This window comes from Sturnus vulgaris, chromosome 20, assembly GCF_052056855.1.
Source record: "Sturnus vulgaris isolate bStuVul1 chromosome 20, bStuVul1.hap1, whole genome shotgun sequence".
In the NCBI taxonomy this organism is placed as follows: domain Eukaryota; kingdom Metazoa; phylum Chordata; class Aves; order Passeriformes; family Sturnidae; genus Sturnus; species Sturnus vulgaris.
Window position 1 is genome coordinate 5949959 of NC_142262.1, and position 18328 is coordinate 5968286.

General features: G+C 45.4%; 1 protein-coding gene across 24 annotated transcripts in view; it reads right to left on the reverse strand.

Moving 5' to 3' along the window:
• CACNA1G (calcium voltage-gated channel subunit alpha1 G) overlaps window positions 1-18328 on the reverse strand; it is a 142048-nt gene that overhangs the window by 33977 nt on the left and 89743 nt on the right. For all 24 annotated transcript variants that reach the window (XR_015807857.1, XM_088176774.1, XM_088176785.1 and 21 more), the window contains 5 exons: window positions 13023-13123; window positions 11797-11920; window positions 8869-8937; window positions 7820-8004; window positions 1579-1705 (listed from right to left, as the gene is read on the reverse strand). Coding sequence is in view for 23 of the 24 variants with exons in the window: in XM_088176774.1 (XP_088032900.1) it covers window positions 1579-1705; window positions 7820-8004; window positions 8869-8937; window positions 11797-11920; window positions 13023-13123 (606 nt within the window). In the remaining variant the exon portion in view is untranslated. The remainder of the gene's footprint in view (window positions 1-1578; window positions 1706-7819; window positions 8005-8868; window positions 8938-11796; window positions 11921-13022; window positions 13124-18328) is intronic.

Genomic DNA, 18328 nt, shown 5'->3' on the forward strand with positions numbered 1-18328 from the left:
CTGGGCATGTAAAATTAATCACTGCTCAACGCAATCATAGCATTTTTTGGATGCAAGAAGTATTCCCTGATCTTTCCATGGAGAAATACTATCCGTGGTAAGGCAGACTGGGGAGATATAGTCTTCACAGAGAAAAGTTTTAATTAAGCAGGAAGGTAAATAACTGGCTTTAGTATATTGTCTGTAAATATAACTTCTCCAGGAGCTGGACTGTAATTCCACTCAGGTGGGAGCAGTAACAGTGCTCCTGACAGGGCTTGGAAATACAAAGCCTAATTTGCAAAAACACTTCCCTGTCACTACTTCACAGTTTGGCACTTCTGAAAAGAAAAGACCCAGTGTTTCCTACTGGACTGGCTTTATCCACCTCTTCCTTGTATTTTATTTATGACTATTCACACATGGGCAGCTCTACAACCAGAAGAGTTTTGCTAAGAGGACACACCGTTAGAAACTTCGATGTCTGGGTTTTAATAGCATTAAAAACCTCTAGTTTGATCCTCAGCTTATATTTAAATGGAAAAACTAACTGCAACTTTGAGAGATCGTCTTTTTCTAGAAAATAGCTCTGGCCTCATCTTATACCTAATTAGACATAAATATTAACTGAGAATTTTGTGTCCTGAATACAGGATCAGTCTTGCTTGTATCTACCAGTGAATCACGTCAATAGTCTTGACAATTTAACCTAAAGCTGCAAGTCACCAGGGAAAGCGTCACAATTAGCAGGGATGAAATTCAAAGAGCATACTGCAAGTTTTGTGGTCTGGCATAAATTTTCTGATGTCTGAGTGTTAGATTGTTTTATGGGATATGGTTAGTTTTATGAATCTGTTTAATATAATGGATGGGTGCTGTTCTGCTGTAATGCTAAACCAATCTAGCTGCTGAGGTGGTTATGGATGGCATGATTTTCTTCCCTGTTTATTTTCAATGCTGTATTTATTATTTAAGCAGTATGTTAGTGTAAAATATTATATAAGACACCTTTCCAAAACAAAGCCAAATGGAGTTGCTTTCCAAAAGACAGCTGTGACAGATCAGATAAACTTCAGAAAGAAGTAAGTGTTATGTCAGAATATTTATATGAAGCAATCTCTTCTTCCCAGGTAATGAGAAACCAATTGCATTGGAAACTGCCACTTTTCCCCTGGGTTCCTGCACTCCTGGGATTGAGGATATTGCCAGCAGAGTTGGCAGGAAACAGACTCAGAAATCTGTTTCTGCAAGCTTTCAGTTACACAAACTGACAGAATCTGAATGAATCTCCAGTTCAGGGTCTCTGTGGAGTTTACAAGCCAATGATTTCAGCTTCGAGTTTCTATTTCCCCATCAGTTTGTGACTAGAAAAAAGGTGAAGGAGAGATCATAGAATCATGGAATGGGTTGGATTGAGAGGGACCTTTATAGGCCTCCCAGTCCAACTCCCTGCAGTGAGCACAGACACCCCATCCATCCTGACATCAGTTTGGGTTCAGAAAGGCTTGCACTGTGCCATGTGTACAGATACCCTGACCTGGGGCAATCTGGGGCTTGTTACACTGCCAGGTTCAGTGCTGAGGCTTACACAGGACTCACCTGAACTCCCAAGATCCCGAAGATTATGAAAAAGGCACAGCAGATGACCACAATGTTCCCAATGGGTTTCAAGGATGACATGAGAGTCTCCACCACCAACTTCAGACCTTGGGCTCGACTGATGACTCTGTAGGGGCAAGTAATTACAAAAGCTGTTAGTCCTGTTCCTGCCCAGTTTTGCCATCTATCAAAATAGAAGATATGAAGAACATATCATCAGAAATTTTTTTAGAATGACAAGTCACTCAAAAATCATGATGGAAAAAGCACTTCTGGAAGATTGGCCTGTAAAGTTACTGAGGTCTTGGGGGAAGGATCTCAGCTGTTTTGCTTGGGCTATCCACAGACACAGACTTTCATGCCTGTAGCCTGTCTAGGAGTACAAGGAGAGGGCCTCCCACTGTCCCTTCCTATACAGATTTAGGCAAGACACCTGATTTCCCTGTCTCAGTCCATTAAATGGAGCTACCACTCTTACACATCTGCCTGCACATCTGTAGCAATTACAGAATCACAGAATGGTTGGAAGGGACCTTTAAAGGTCCTTTAATCCAACCCTCTGCCATGAGCAAGAACACCTCCTACTAGATCAGGCTGCTCAGAGCCCCTGACATTTCCAGAGATGGAGCATCTATCCCCTCTCTGGGTGTCTTCACTACTCTCATCTTCAAAAACAATCTGTTGTGTCCTTAGAATGCTGCTGTGTACAGAGACCTGAGCTACCCCTCAGACCATCACAAGTTCTGCTTTATACCCACTGTAGAGCCTCAGTTCTAAAACAGTGCTGTCCTCCAGGTGAAACTTCACTGGCAGGACCAGAAGCATCTAACCTAATTTCTGTAGCTCCTCTCTGTCTGGTATCACACAGAATTTCATAACAGAAGATTAGATCATGTCAGAAAGTTGAAGAAGAATAATGTGGACTCCATGTCTGAAGTAAAAAAAAGAAAAAAAAAAGTAGAAACTGTACCATACTCTCAAGGTTAATGTTGCAAATAAAGGACAAGTCTTGTGTGATTTAGAGAAGCCATCTCACCATGCTGGGAAAGATGAACGAGATATTCAGCCTCACCAACCTGAAGGTGGGGACCAAGAAAGGCATTTGAAGAGGCTGCATGCCTCCCTCCTCTTGATGCCAACTGGAATTAAGCATTTCACTAGCTCTGTAAATCAGTTTGTACTGATGCCATAGAAACTGCTTTCACGAGTCAGAAGCAGTTAAATGCTGTGAAAATCAGAGGAGAGAAGTGCCTGTGTGTTCCTGGGTGCTGCTGGTGACTCCTTTGAACATTTGGCTCTCAAATGTGTCCCAAACTTCCCCACATTCTAGTTTCTGCCTGGGTCTCTCTTTTATCATGGGAGTCCTCTCAGCACCTCTCCCATTTCTCCCCAAGTCTGGCTCTACCACTTGAAGCACTGTTGGAGTTTTGCTGCCTGGACAGGGTCCAAATTCTCCTTCACTCCCTCTCCCAGGCATGGTGCTCACAGCAGAGATCCCCATGGACACATTCACACTGATCATGTGTGGCTTCATGTGGGACCACAGCCAACCTGCACCATCCCTCTCCTGCCCCAGGACCTGCAACCTGAGTGACCTGCAGTGCTCAGTGCACAGCCACCAGCTCTTACCAAAACTGCTGGGTTTAAACTGTATCCCGAAAAGCTAAAGCTTATTTCCTTTTTTTTTTTTTTTTCTGGTTAAATATTTACTCAAAAATGTCAAGGGTAACTCATCAGTTATCACTTTCAGAAAGAAACAGATGGTAGTATTTTTATCTGCTCTCTTACCAGTGAAACACAAAGAGCAGATGCTGCTATTCCTCACACTGGGCATCTCTGCCAGGTGGGTGCTGTGGTTCCCTATTTCAGACTCCTCAGCTTTCCTGGCACTCAGATCTGGGTATTTTAGGGAAGGAGCTGGAGGGTGAGATGGCTGAGGGAGCAGAAGGCTGCACACCCCATGAGAGGTGTGAGCACTGGTCTGCCCCCAGGGATCAGCCCAGCCTGCAGACCTTGCTGCTGCTGCCATGGGGCTGGGAGTTGAGCCCAGCTCAGTGTGCCCAGCTCCAGGTAATGCAGCCTAAAAGCCATGTCTGAGTGCACAAAGCCAGCCTTGGGCTGGGCAGGCTGAGGCTGAACATCTCTTCCAGCTCCTCAGAGGGACTAAAAACCTCCAAACCTCTCACAATCCTCACAGAGTCCTGGGTGAAACACACCTGCCAAACTACAGGTGGGAAACTGAGGCACGGGAGGAGGGCAAGGCACATTCTCAGAGCTAGGAAGGCAACTCAATTCCAATTATTTCAATTTAAATTAGGTCCTTTGGTGCATTTAGGGATCCCGACTTTTGGGATCAGACTTCTGTCCACTGTCATGCAGGATGGAACCAAAGACAAGTCTTCTAAACTGAGGTCTAAACTACTGGAGCATCCTTAAATTTTGGGGGACAAGGAAGGATTTTAGTCTCCAGAGCTTAATGTTGATAATTTTCTCCAACAGTTATTAAGAAATGCTGTTCTAGAAATAATAAAGTGATTTCCCCTGTGAGGTACTACTTCATATCCAGCTGAGAGGGAAAATAGGAGGTTACTTGTCTGACTTTGCAAAGTCATGTGCATGTTGAGGAAAAAAGGGCTGAAAAACAGCAGCATTTGGCTGTTTCAAGCATTTTAATCAACCAGGGAATTCCTCAAATTAGAATGCATTAGGGTGAAAGCTGCCACCAGTTTAGCTCTATGCCAGTGCTGTTTTCAGCACTACAGGGAAAAAAAAGACTTTGAAAAGATCTTGAAATATAATAATTCTTACTAATGGAAACCTTCAGACCTTGGAGCTGCCTCAGACTAAGGGCCTGATCCAACACTGAGGAAAGTCCATGTGGAGATTCCTGATATTCTCCTAAGAGTCTCACAATTCTCTAAGAAGTGTCAGTGAAATTTTCAGCTTTTCCAGATTATTAGCACCACTTCCAACATATCAGCATATATATGGCATCCCCACATCTCATCAGTATTGTGAAGGTCCTGCTGCTATCAGGCTTGTAAAATCTTATTATCTGACCCCCACCCCTGCAGTTTATGGCTGAAGGATGCAGCTGATTTGGAGCCCTGATGAGGTTCCATTCAGCACAATTCCAGTCTGCATCAGGCATATGACAAACAGGGAAATTGAAATGAGACATTCTTTCTTCTTTATTCTGGTGTGAAGAAATGTTAATCCCTCTAATTGCCCCTGGTGTGAGATGCTCCAAACCCACTGCCAACCTCATCCAGTTGGATCCATTACCAACATTAAGCCTTCCTGATGAGAACTCTCAGAAGGAGCAGCACTTAGATGAAGCAACCAATCAACATTAATGAAGGCCTTCCTCCACAGATTAAAAGAAAATTAGCAAAGGTGATAATATGGTAGATAGAAGAGAATTATGAAATTACTATTAGACCATGATAGTATAAAAGTGAATAATTTATCTGTGTGCTTTAGAAGTCAAAGCTCGGGCTCTGTAGAGAGTAAAACAGCCCTGAAGTCCACCCACATTAAATCTGAATACATTTTCAATTTTGATTTCTCTTGTGTCTTAAGCTATAACACTTGATCCCAACAACAGCAGGTTGAACGCATTAGGAAGGAATGTTACTGTATAAGCAATCCCTTTACTGGCTGAAACATCACAGGGTCAGGGAAACATCTTTAAATGTCATTCCTCTGTGAATTTATTTTTGGAATTCTGGTCATAAAGCCAGGCTTGAATCTTCATGGATTCAGTTTGGAGGCTGATAAGCAATCATGCATACAGGTGTTTTTAAAGCCTGGCAGAAGGCAGAAACATGTGGGGTTTTGTGTGCTGCATAAAGCAATGGGATGGTTTCCACAGGAGAAAACCAGAGACAGAATGAGGGAAGATCTTTTGCAAGAATCCCCCCTCCAGGCAGGAATCCTCCTTTCCCTTCCAGTGGGAAAGCCAACTCAGACATGACGAGGGCTGTCTCTGCCCTGTCTCTGCCCTGGAGCTGGGTGTGACACACACAGCTGTGGCTTGGATTCTCACTGAGGGTGGCCTCCTGCAGTCCTGTCCTGGAGTGTCCCCGAAAGGGAGGACAGTAGGAGCAAGGTTTGCTCCTCTGTGGTGTGAGTGGAGCATTTGCTTTGGTCTCTGCCTTCCTGAAGAAGAAAAACTGGCTCAGCCTCCACAAGAGGCTTCACCCAGACACGGGAACTGAAGCCACGGCGTGCAAGGGCCTCAGGCCACCTGTCCCAGCTGTCACCCTGCGTTGATGCAGCTCCACATGCCAGGCTGTGCAGTGAGGATGTGATCCCTGAGCCACACGCCGAGCCTGCGGCAAAGGCAGCGCTGGCAGCTGTGGCCAGCTGTGGCCAGCTGTGGGCAGAGGCTGCTCAAGGCAGCCCAGATGTGCAGCACACAGGCAGATGGGCTTCCACAGACAGAGATTTATGACTTACTGAAAAGCCCCCAGTTTGATGGCTGTTTTTTTCATTTCCTACAAATCTAATAACAGGAGAACAGAACTGATTCTGAACATATTTAGGGAATGCGCTTGTTGCTGCCTTTCTTTACGTTTCCTTTGTAGTAGGAAGCAGCATGTTGGCTGAAAACATGCACTTACTCTCTAGAGAAAACAAAACAAATACCAACAGAAATGCAATAGCAATGGAAGAGCCTAATCCCACACGTGCTTCAGATGGCAGGTCTTCAGCCTGAGTGGATTATTCCCCATAAAGGCAGATTATTCATGCACATAGGTGACTACAGAGGAAGGCTCCACTTAAAAAAGACCCAAGTCCTGGCCAGACAGCCCTACAGATCTACAAAGAAGAATACAGGGCTTTGACCAGGTCAGACAGGTGACTCCAGCAGACATCAGCATAATCTAAATAGCTCTCTTTAAATCGGATTTAACCAAGGAACATCAAAACTTGCATTCCACAGTTCAGAGAAGAGAAATCAATCCTTCTTTTACCCTGAGCCATCTAGATTATTTTATAGGTTTCTTAACATGGGTCAAAAATCAGCAGACATGGAGAAGCAGAGCAAATATATCCCACCAGCAACTGGGCAGAAAATACCCCAGAAACTGCAGCTGCAGGGGACACACAAAGAGAGAAGAGCCTGAATTGGAGTCACATAGGAATACAGTCTACCTACATGGTGAGGGAGCTGAACTACCCTAATGGTGCCAGCTGTCCAGATAAAAATGATTAAAAGCAGTTCACATCCTAAAACTCACCAGGTACAACATACATATACAGACCAATTGAATAGAATGTCCTTTATAGCTGTCGAGAATATTTGAAAGATATGTATAGGCATGGCCATTGTTATTTAGACATATTATTCACACAGGGATAGTAAAACAACATCTTCAATCAGAAGCAGGGTCCTATTTTTCTGTTCTGAAAGAGAAAAATCCTGACTCAAAGCGAACCTTTTTACGGAGGAAGCAGCAGTAAGATATGACAGGCACACAAAAATGCTTTGAGCAGGAAGGTTTATTAGCTGCTGCATAACAGGAGCAGCAACAATGGTATTAAAGAGGAACTGCATTTAGCATGAAGAAAAACCTTCATGCCTTGGGGTACAGGTCACAAAAAGAAGAAGTTTAGAAGAAGTTGGTCCTTGGGCAGGTTCTTATCCGAGTAGAGCCTGTCCCTGGAGCATGGGATACTGTTTGCTGGCAGAGCTGGGGGGCCAAGATAGCAGAACAATTGTTTTCATCTTGTCTGGGTCATTTTCAAAGTAAATGTCTTGCTAAAATTAATGGGGAGCTGGGGAAAAAAAGCTTCTGTGCATTCTAGGTTAGCCAACAGTTGAGTCTCTACTTCCTTAAAAATGATCTACCACCTGCTACTAATTTCCTTCTTTGTTACAAAAGCCATTGACTGCCTGAAGGAAAGGGAGAGAAGAAGCTGTTAAGCTGCACTTTACACAGAGCAAATGAGAACACAAATAGCAGGGGATGTGTGTTTTAATGAGCAAAAGAGGCATTGATCAGCTCCCTATTGCACTTGGGGCTGGTCCTAGAACAGGCAAGGGCGCAGAGCTCTGGCAGTGCAGCAGGAGCTGGGGACTGTCATTGTGCGCGGAGCTGCAGGAGCCTGGGTGACACCGGTGACAGACACTGTGTGCTTGTCTCATCTGCCCCTTCCCCTGCCTGAATGCTCAGCCCTACCTTGGGCACACACATCCGACATCCCTTAGATCTTCCCCTGCCCCTCCACTCACCTCAAGGGCCGCAGTGTCCTCAGCAGCCTCAGCACCCGCAGCATCCCCAGGATTTTCGTGCCGCTGTCCGACACCATCGAAACCAGGATGTCGATGACAGAGATGAGCACCAGCACCCCATCCAGCACGTTCCAGCTGCTCTTCAAGTAGGCTTTCTCCCCAAAACACAAGCCTAGTGCCACCACCTGCCCAGACAACAAGTTGCAACAAATTATGACCTTAGCATCCGACGTGTTTGTTGTGCTTAGCAACCTGCTGAGAACACGTTATTTACAGACACCAGCCTGAGTCTATTTGCTTCCCAGTACAAAAGCCTAATTAGACAAACCAGCAAAGTGTTCCATTGAAAGAATTATGAAAATACCACTGCAGAAATATACCAGGTCGTCCCTTACAGCTGATGTACTTTTAATGCAAATAAACCTACCTGCACAAAACTGTTCCCAACATTTTTAGCTTTGGCATAAAAAAAATTCAATCAGATTTTATTCTTATAGACTGCAGGAGAGAAAGTGCAAAGTGGCTGACCCAAGCAATCGTGTACAAGCTTTGCAAATAAAGAAACTAGAAAAACTTTCCAAAGAAAGAGCAATTGTTCAGTGAGATGATTATGAATTACACTAGAGAGAATTACTGCCATGGGTTTCTGAGCCTCCTGCCTCAAATCCAGCAAAGTGTTTCAACGTGCTTAAGTCTCTCCATCCTCAGGAAAGCACACAGCATCTTAAGTTGTTGAGGACAACTGGTTGTTGAAGACAATGGGACTTACATGCATGGTTGAAGTTAAGCATGTGCTCAAGAGCTTTGCTGAATAGGGCAGAATTGCTGAATTCAAGGATCCCATTGCTTCTATAATGGTGTAAATCAAGAGCAACTTCAGTGAAATTTCTCTGATGTAAAACGTGCTCGGAATAAGGCATCTGAGTATGATTCAGAAGAGGAAAATGTATACCTCACTTGCAGCTGGTAGACCTAAGGGCTTTATGAGTCCACCATAATAAAAAACAACCAATGTAATACAGGCACGCTTATCCTCCACCTGCATTTACCTTAACTGTCATCTCAGTCAGGAAGATGACTGTAAAGATGTAGTTGGAGAGCGTTAGGAAAATCCGTTCCTATGAAAAAGAAAATGAGAGACAATGTTTTATAGCCTGCTCTCTGCAGCTGTGCATCCCCCCGTGCATATTTGGGTGGCTGAAAACTGTTCTCCTGATTCTGTGCTGAAACAGGCACAGTCCAAGGATTGTTTGCTCGCGAAGTGGAGAAAATCCAAATATTTAGACAGTAACACTGTCTACAGCCCTGCCAGCACTGGGCTCTGTGTCAGCACCATGGACAGGGACAACCGCCAGCAACTGCCCCCCAAACCTTTCCAATTCCCTCCAAATCCTTCCCGATTTCCCCCAAATCATCACCCCCCCCCCCCCCCCATAATGGAAACAGGGAGATATGCCCTCCTTGAAACGTGCCTGACAAATCTCTACCTGCCTCTCACCTGCAAACATCACTGCATTGTGTAAATATCACTGAGCTCCCAATTCTCCTAGAAATTAAGTCAATATTAGAGTGACAGAACTGTGAGGCAGCAGGACCCGTGGGATGCTGGAGCACACCTGGCATGAGTTGTCACAGCTCCAGCAAAGCCAGCAAAGCTCTGGGGCTTTATGCCAGCTGAGACCTGCCCCCAAAAGGTCGATTCTGTTGCCCAAAGCCATGGACTAGACCTGGCATGAAGCCCAACAGTCTCATTTCCCAGTCCCCTGCACTATTCACCAGACCATGCCCCCGTCAGTGCCACCCTCAGCAAGAGCACCTAGTGATTACAGATGAGCCCATGGACTGGTTCCCTATCTACACTTAGCAGAAACCTTTATTTTTAATGATGATTATTAAATAAATTACACTTTTCCCTAATCTCTAGACAGCTTCTGATTCCCTGCGCTGAGAATGCAGAGGCTGGAGGAATGATGATGTGTGTGCATGTATGTATGAGCATATGCAATTGGCCCCAGTCCTGCTTTTAACAATTTTGGATTTATTTCTGCCTCTCCCTACAGAGCATTCCCATAAGAGATGCAGATCTCTCACTCAAAATGAGATGCAATTTAAACAAGACAAAACACCTTGGCAACTCTCTTGCTTGCCATATCATGATTTACTGGAAGTGACTCAGGAATCACAGAGCAGCTTGCTTCCATACGTGGCCCATAATTAATTAGGCCCTAGACCTGTACTGTGACTGCATGAGCTGTGATATGAGATATCTCTGTTGTTAGCTGACTGCCACACAAAAGGCTGCTGTAGGGGGGCAGGCACTGGGCAGGAGGGAGAGGATAGGGACCTGCCTGTGCAGCTGGAGATCAAACAGCAATAACATGGAGGTGAGACTGAGGATATTGCATTCCTGCCTGGCGAGCATGTGGCTGTTTTGAAGGATAATCTCCCCAGGCCACGCCGTGTACTCTGCAGTGGGGAGCACATGCTGGCTCGCAGCAGCAGCCCCTGTTCTGATAAGCCAGATGAAACTGGGACAAGGACTGAGAACTCACTTGAAGCAGTTAGAAAATCCATAGCTCAGGGAAGCAAAGAACAATTATTTTAAACAACTCAACCTAAACTAACTCTCTCTGTTTCCAGATGAGAGCTCCATCTGCACAGGCAGGGCCAATGCACTCCTGGATCCCCTGCCCCACTGCTCAGCATTCCTCTTCTCCCCTGCAGCTCCCAGGCCATGGCCCAGCTCCCTTTTTATAACCTAATGGTGATGAACCTCACACCAGTCCCTGTCTCCTTCCCTCTTAGCACTCTCCCAATGCCAGGGGACACCACAGCTCCTCCTCTTCTATATGAAATATTTGTGTGCTACAGTTCTTTGCTGTGGACTCCTCCAAGTCACACATGTCATTCCATTTCCCTTCTCTGTGTACCTGCAGCTCCTTTTGGAGCCAGTCTTGGGGAGTGGTAACTCTCAGAGAACATAGCAAGGGGCTCAAAGGAAGCATTTAGGATTTTAAGGGAGTTTCTCAGGGTGCCCCATTTGGGGATAAGCAGGGTGATCTCCTCCTGCTACATCAGCTGCCAGGGAGCCCTGCTCTCTTCTTGCAGCTGAGAGTTGGTGCACGACTGCATGGGAACTGAAAATAAATGGGTTTAGGGAAAGGACTGCTGGGCAAACTGTTACAGTAAGAAGGACTACTAGGGAATGCTTAAAATAGGCAGAGAGCAGCCTAGACTCCAGTTTTAAGGTCTTACATTGAAAATCCACAAAAATGAACAGCCTGACACGCCTACATAAACAAAACAGGATTCTATACGATTGTGATATGAGCAGTCTTGGGTGATAAACCAGCAAGAGCCCAGTGTATCTCAGCCCCAATCTATGCCAAAATAAAAGAGCAATAGGATGATTCTGCCCCTCTGATTGCTGTGCTGTGAGGGTCTGGTTTGAGGAATCCTTACCTAGTGTATTAGAACAAAGATGTTCCAAGAACTAGCATTGCAGTGCCTGCATCAATTCAGCTTTTCTGGTGTCACAACAAAACTGATACACAAAGGGGAGAGAAGAGTATGAAATGAACAGTTTCCCCCATTCCATTCGCACCACACATACGTGCCTGTGGGGAACAGATGGAAGAAGTGAACATTGTGTAGAGAGAGGAAAAGTGTTTGAAGGTTTCTCAGGGAAGGAAACTGAGACAGATGTCATGCTATGTCATGTGTTAAAACCTTGATTGTGCTTCCAGAAATGAGATATTGGATGTATTGCAGGTCATGATCTGCTCTCTTGTGCTTTGAAAGGAGACTGGGTAGGGGCCAGGAGAGTTGCTGCACCTAACTCAAAGGATACTCAGGGGGTGTTGGCACCTTCCCATTTTAAAAAGAGAAAGAAAACAAGACTGAGTGAACAGCAGTGGGGTCCCTGCCACAGCTGTTTGCTCCACGAGGAGCACAGAAAAAAAACCTCAGAAACTCACAGCACTGTGAGGCTCGATTTTGGGTCGTTCCATGGCAATGGTAATGCAGTTCAGGAAAATGATCACCAAGACAACGTGATCAAACATCTTGTGAGTGATGATTTTATTGCACATCAGACGGAATCTGTCGAGAGAGGAAAAAAAAAAAAAAAGAGTAGACACAGACTAGCTATTAATGCTCAACTGGCTGGGGAGACACACAGCAGCTCAACGCAGAGCAGGGGAATTGAGCACTCTGCTTGCAAGGCAGATGAGCTCCAATCTCCCAATCCCCTCCCTGGCAGAGCTGCACACTGAGGGCAGATTGGGTTATGAAGAGAAAGGGATCTGAGCTACAGAACCGAGCCACAGATTTTAGGGCCTGGGAATGTTCATAGGGGGATTTGGTCACTTGGAAGGGGGCAGCTGCTTCCATGACCCAAACACATGGCCAGGCCCCTCTACCTGGTTCCTGGTGCTCAGGTTTAGCTTAAATAAAGGAAGAAATGCTCCCATAAGGAGTTGAGCACACATGGAACAAAGGCACACAAGCTATTTATTGTGACAGATGGCTGTACACTGACCCAGGATTTATAATACCGTATTACATTTCCCAAAGTCTGTTTCTGAAAATCTCTCTAATCTTTGTATGAATGAACCTGAACGCTGTCCAGGACCCTCAGCTCCAACACGGGGAACCCTCGGGTGCGTGGGTGTGTGTCCAGGGAATGCATGGAACAGCACGGAGCTCGGCTGGCTCCACATGGGAAGGACAGAGCCTTCAAGCAAGGAGAGGGTGTTCTCTGAGAGAAAGGGAAGGGGGAGGACAGAGACAGGTAGGCTGAGGAGGTCAGGGAATCCTTTGCTGTGCTGTGTGTGGTGGGGTAAATTCAGATTTTTCGGCTTGATGCTGCACTTCTCCCTCTTGCTCCAAGCTCATCACACTCCACCAAGTGAAAAACTTGCAGAGCACTGGCATCACTGCCAAAGGAAATGAGGAACCTGATGAAGCTGCAGCCATGCCCTGGGCTATGGGTCTTGACTGGACACTCCTGTGCCCTCTGCAGCCAGCAACTGTTTGCTATTCAACCCTGATGTCCTGCTGGGGCAGGGGAAGGGCTGGGAGTTTTGTGGACTGACATACAGAGACCTGTCTGGGCTAAACAGGCAGGTGAGCCATTGCAATGAGGGCATGCATCATTACCACCCATCCTAGCACACCCCACGGCCCGAGTGCCCTGCCTTACCTGGAGTGAGGGGCGAAGATGTAGATGGACCACGAGTCCCTCTCCTTGCAGCAGCTGGGGAGCTGTGCCCGTAGCCAGGCCCTCAGGCGGTCCCTTTTGCTCTGCAGGGAAAATGTACAGAGCAGGAGGAAAACACAGAGCCATTAAAACAACAATCCCCCAAAATTTCCACGTCAAGGACTCGGGGCAGCTTTCCACTAAAAAGTTATCGTCAAGTGCTCAGTGAAGCTGAAATAAAATAATGTCCCCACACAAGACCCTGCTGGGCAGGGGAAGGAGCTCTGGCAGCCAGATGAGGGCTGTGCCAGCCCTGTGAGCTCACAGTGCTCGCTCTTGATTCTTTCTCTGCACAGTTAACTGCATCTGGCACACGGTTATCCAACATGATAAATAAAACTCTTGCCCAAAGGAATGATAACCCTCTCAGTCCCTCCAAATACTCATCAGGTGCTTGCCTGAATCTTCTAAGGTAATTTGGGGAATTTTTGTGGGGTATTTTTGTTTGTTTTTCTTAAAAACAATATAGAATGCTTATGTCAGAGGTTATAAGGGAACAGAGAGAAGAATTCCTGCTGTTTGCTGGACCAAACCCTGTGTCCATGCACCACTGGGAGGCCGAAGAAATTATTTGATGCCCAAGTTTTGGTCCAGGAACATAAGAGTGATGGTCTGCCTCCCGTTCAGCTTGAACAGACTAGATGGGAGATTATAAAGCCAGAAGGGAACACCATGGTCAGCCTGACCTGCATGAACATGAGCCATCCAATTCCTGCAAAGTAATTCCTACTTGAAACCACAGCACATCCTCAGCCACGAATACTTATGTTATACACTGTCTGCAAGGTCATTTCAGGTCAGGAAGGCAGACTGCAAAAGCCTGAACCAATAAGTCAACCAAAGACATAAAAAATTGGATGCTGAGGGGAAGCCTCATCCTGGCTGCAACAGCTTCTGGCTTAAATTTATCACCTTCTCATCCACAGATCTCTAAAGGAAAATCAAGATCTTTAATCCCACTGTAAAACAGTGTTAGCACCCTGTGCATGGACAACCATTAAAAACCAGGCCAACATCTTGCCTACCACAGCAGGGCTTCCCCAGCCCTTCCACATCAAAGCACAGAAGATAAATGCACAGATTGGTGTGTGCACTGTCACCAGTGCTCTGCAGATAAAGAAAAACCAACTCTTGCTCTTTCATAACCCTTATTTCTCTGCTACCACCTGGGCTTGGATGAGCAGACCTAGAAATATGATTGTTTGAGCTCTTTGAAGCTTCTTCTAGAGATTTCAGGGCCATGAGGCCACAGAGGGGTGTGAAGGACAGTGTAGGAACTATCCTCATACCCCAGGAGCACCCACGCTCCATGGCTAAGGCACTTTTATTTATTTCATCTTGAAAACTCGGGGGAGAATTCATTTTGAGGCAAACTGTTAGCATTTGAAGTACTCTGGGCTGTAAAAATGGGATTTGTTAGGGTAATTGAGTGGAGTAGAGGAAGTGCTTTCTCTTCCTAGAGACATCCAGCCTGGGGTCTCATTAGTGATGGGGAATAATTGGTTCAGTGCCTGTTTTAATGAAAGCCCTTGGTGACAACCTGAACCTTCAAGAAAATGAAAATCACCTTGAGCAAGTAAGAAGAAAAGTTTGAATAACAAAAAGAAAAGTTAGAGGTTTCTACCCTGCTCCTTCAGCCATCCATCCTTTCCTCAACTTCTACACACACAGACCATGCACTGCACACCAGTGGGGTTTTGGCTGTCTTGGATGTTGTCACATCCCTCTTCCAGCTTCAGGCAAGGAGTCAGAACTGCTCCCTTCTCTCTAAACTGTATTTAATAGAGCATGCATCCTTGGGGTTGTGTTATCCCTTCAAGCAGCCTGGTTAGCCTAATTATCCATAGATTTAACAAAGGTAAATAAATGGATAAAAATCGGGTGTCTGCTCAAAGCTGTGGTGAGAGCAGCAATTGCTACCCTAGCCTCTGGACATGGAGTAATAGCTACAACTCAGTCCAGTTCATTTTGTGTGCTGGTAAGTTTCCAGAAGTATCTATTATTCAAAGCAGTTCTGGTATTTATCAAGGGGATTTGTAGTGAATGGTAATGCGTCAGCAGCACAGAATGCTTCTTTATATTCCTTTTGTCCAATTTTAATGCCAAAGATATTTTGAGGTTTGGCTAATTGTTGCAGCTTGCAGTTCATGGGCTAAATCAGATAACAAAGGCAAAAAGTGATCTTCCATCATGTCTCTCTGTTCTGTGGGCTACAGTAAGGGTGAGCACCAGGACTCAACTGGGGCTGAAGTACATCCCCAGAAACCTAAACTCGGAGGAATTACTCCATATTTCCACCAGTGGAACAGCAGAGTTCAGTTAATTTGAGCCAAAGGTAAAGTATTTGTGAAATAAACCCTGAGTGTTTCCAGCCTGAGCCCCATCCAAGGCTTTCCCAGTGAGGTCCAGGCAGGCTCCAAGTGCTGACAACAATGGGGCTGATTGCTGCTCAAGCCTGCATTATGTTCAAACTGAGATGTCAATTACGGGGCGTAAATCACATCTATTTGTTCATAAACCACACCTGTACAGGATGAATAAAGATGTGGGGTGAGAAGAAAACTAATCTTTGATTCAGTTGCCAGTGACTTGGACAAAATCTCACTGGGTGAGTCCATCCAAACCCTTCACCAGAGGCAGCAGGAGCCAGGATGTGGGAAGATGCTGGGTGCTAACAGGCAGCAGTGGGAATAGAGCACCTCATCCCACAGCAATGAGAGCTGCTGATAAATAGCTGCTTTTTAAATTATTATTATTATTTTTAGGAATTTCAGATATTAATGCACTTCTGAGGGTAAGATGAAGGCAGTTTGCAATAAAAGATGACTGATGTACTCCTCAGAGTAAAGAAGAGGCTTAGATTTATAAAAGATTTATTATAGGGATGGGGGAACTGCTGAAAAATGCTCTACAAGCAGCAGAGAACCTCCAGGCAAGCTGGAAGCTGCACAGAGGCGCTCAAGAGCTGATTATTTAATTTTAATATGCAACAGGGACAGGCTGAGGGGGTTTGGGAGTGGCTGGACCATACACCACAGAGAAAAAAGTGGAATAGGCAAAGGGAAAGGAGCAATAGTAAAAATAGCAATAGTAAAATGCAGTGAGGTTTTAGAGAGGAGGGGACACATTGGTTGCATATTCAATATTTCCCTTACTTTCTGCTGTGAGCACTGAGCAGTTTGGGTAGAAAGCCCCAAATCATCTAAAATCCAACAGCTGGAAACAACAAAGACCTGGCAGCAGATCCCTGATCCCGGACACAGCCACGTGGACTCAAGAAAGCTGTGATCACTCTGGGAGAGAATCCTTGTGATGCAATAAAGAACAGATTTCAGCCCCCCTGGTTTCCTGGTTCTGGGGAGAGAAGCTGCCAGGGGCCTGATTCTGGCCCCTCAGAGGGATGGAAATTCAGAATAAACACATTGAAGGCAGCAGAGCTGCACTAATATAGGGGTAGTCTGGGAAATCCAGATGAAGCCTTTGCTCTTCCTTTAATTTCTGCACAGACACAATCAAATCCAGGCAGCAAGGAGGGATGCAAAGCTTTGATGCAGAAGAGCATATTTAGGATTACTTTGATCTGAGTAACAGTCAAGTTCTTGTCTTCTTTTGTTGATGGGGAGCTTGGTATTTAATTTTTTCCATTTAAAATGCAATTCCCTCCCCCCCACGACTTTGTCAAGGATAATTTAGGAGCAAAGTTTTCCCCCAAATGTCAGGAGGGAAGCCCTGCAACCTGGGGACACATTTTGCTATTTAAGCAATATTTTCTTATCCATCTGGTTTAGTGATTTGCAGTGAAGACATAATTCAGAGCATGGGGGAAAGGCACCAGCCACCTGCAGGTATCCCAGCTGTGGCTATCCCATGGGCTGGGACACAATTTATTTCCCCTATTCTGTCAATTCTTCCCCTTGGCATTTGCTTCTGACCATTCCATGGGAGGGTATTGAGGTGATTACACCCTCCATGGCCAGACCTCGGTACAAAGAGGATGATGTTTGATTCATGGTAAAAGCAGATGATAAAAATTAAAAATCTTATTCAACAGTTCATTGTCAGCACTGGAGAGGAGGGACACATCCCATCACACCACCCCCAGCCAAGGGGGACTGCTGGCTTTTGATCTGTGGGGGGAAAAGAAATGCAATGGTGGGGTGATTGGACCAGGTGAGCTGGAAAACGTAGCAGTTGTTGGAGCATGAGAAAAAAATCCCAAGCCAGCAAAAAAAGAGCATGGTCTCTTCAATTCTTTTAATAGCAGGGATTTTTTCCAAAAATAATTACTGCTCGTTTTTTAAAAAAATTCAATTTTTTTCACGGAAGTTATAATCAAGTTAAGACAATGTGTAAAAATCCCAGGCTGAGGATGCATGCTGGAGATGTAATGGGATAATGGCTTTTTGCAAAGGCAGTTCATGGCTGAGTGACTCCGTTCTGCCAGCATTAATTCTCCTTCTCCTCCTGTAAGGAGCAGAGGACTCTGGAGTCAACACCCCTTTCACATCCCTTCACATGATCCCAATTCCATTTTCATTCAATAAAGTCAGTGAAAAAGAGTAAAATCGTGTCCACAATCTGCAGCTTTCCTGTTCTCAGAACAGCCCCTGCTACCATCACATGTCTCTTCCCAAACCCCATTTGCTCCCCCAAGAAAAACAGTCACCCCTGGGGACGACACATCAGACCATCACACTTTTAAATCTAGGAACAAGATATAATCGAGCAAAGAGATAACCTGGGAAGAGCAGGAAACACTCCAGAACTGGCCCCAGTGCACATGTGACAGCCAGAACTGTGACACCCTCGTCCCCAATTCAAGCCCCACTCTGTGAGTCATGGAAACCACTTTGGAAAAGCAGCTAGATTCCCTTTTTTCCCTTTAACATATAAACATCCATCTGAAAAAAGGACGAGGAACCCTCATCCTTTCCCTGCACTTGCAGTCTTTTCAGCTTATATTTCCTAAATGACACTTTTCAGGCCCGTGAAAGAGACACTCATCAGTGAAATGCCTCTTCAGATGGAAATTAATGCAGAGCCTCTGAAATTACCATGGGACTAATGCTGCCATGGGAATGGGGGACCAAGCCATGCTCCTTCTTTGCCTAGAGAAGTTTTCTGCTGCTGGTGTAGGGGCAGAAAACTAAATAATAGTTGGGAAGTGGGAAGACTTACTTGCTTTTCTAGAAAGAGAGAGAGAAAGAGAGAGAGAGAAAGAGAGAGAGAAAGAGAGAGAGAAAGAGAGA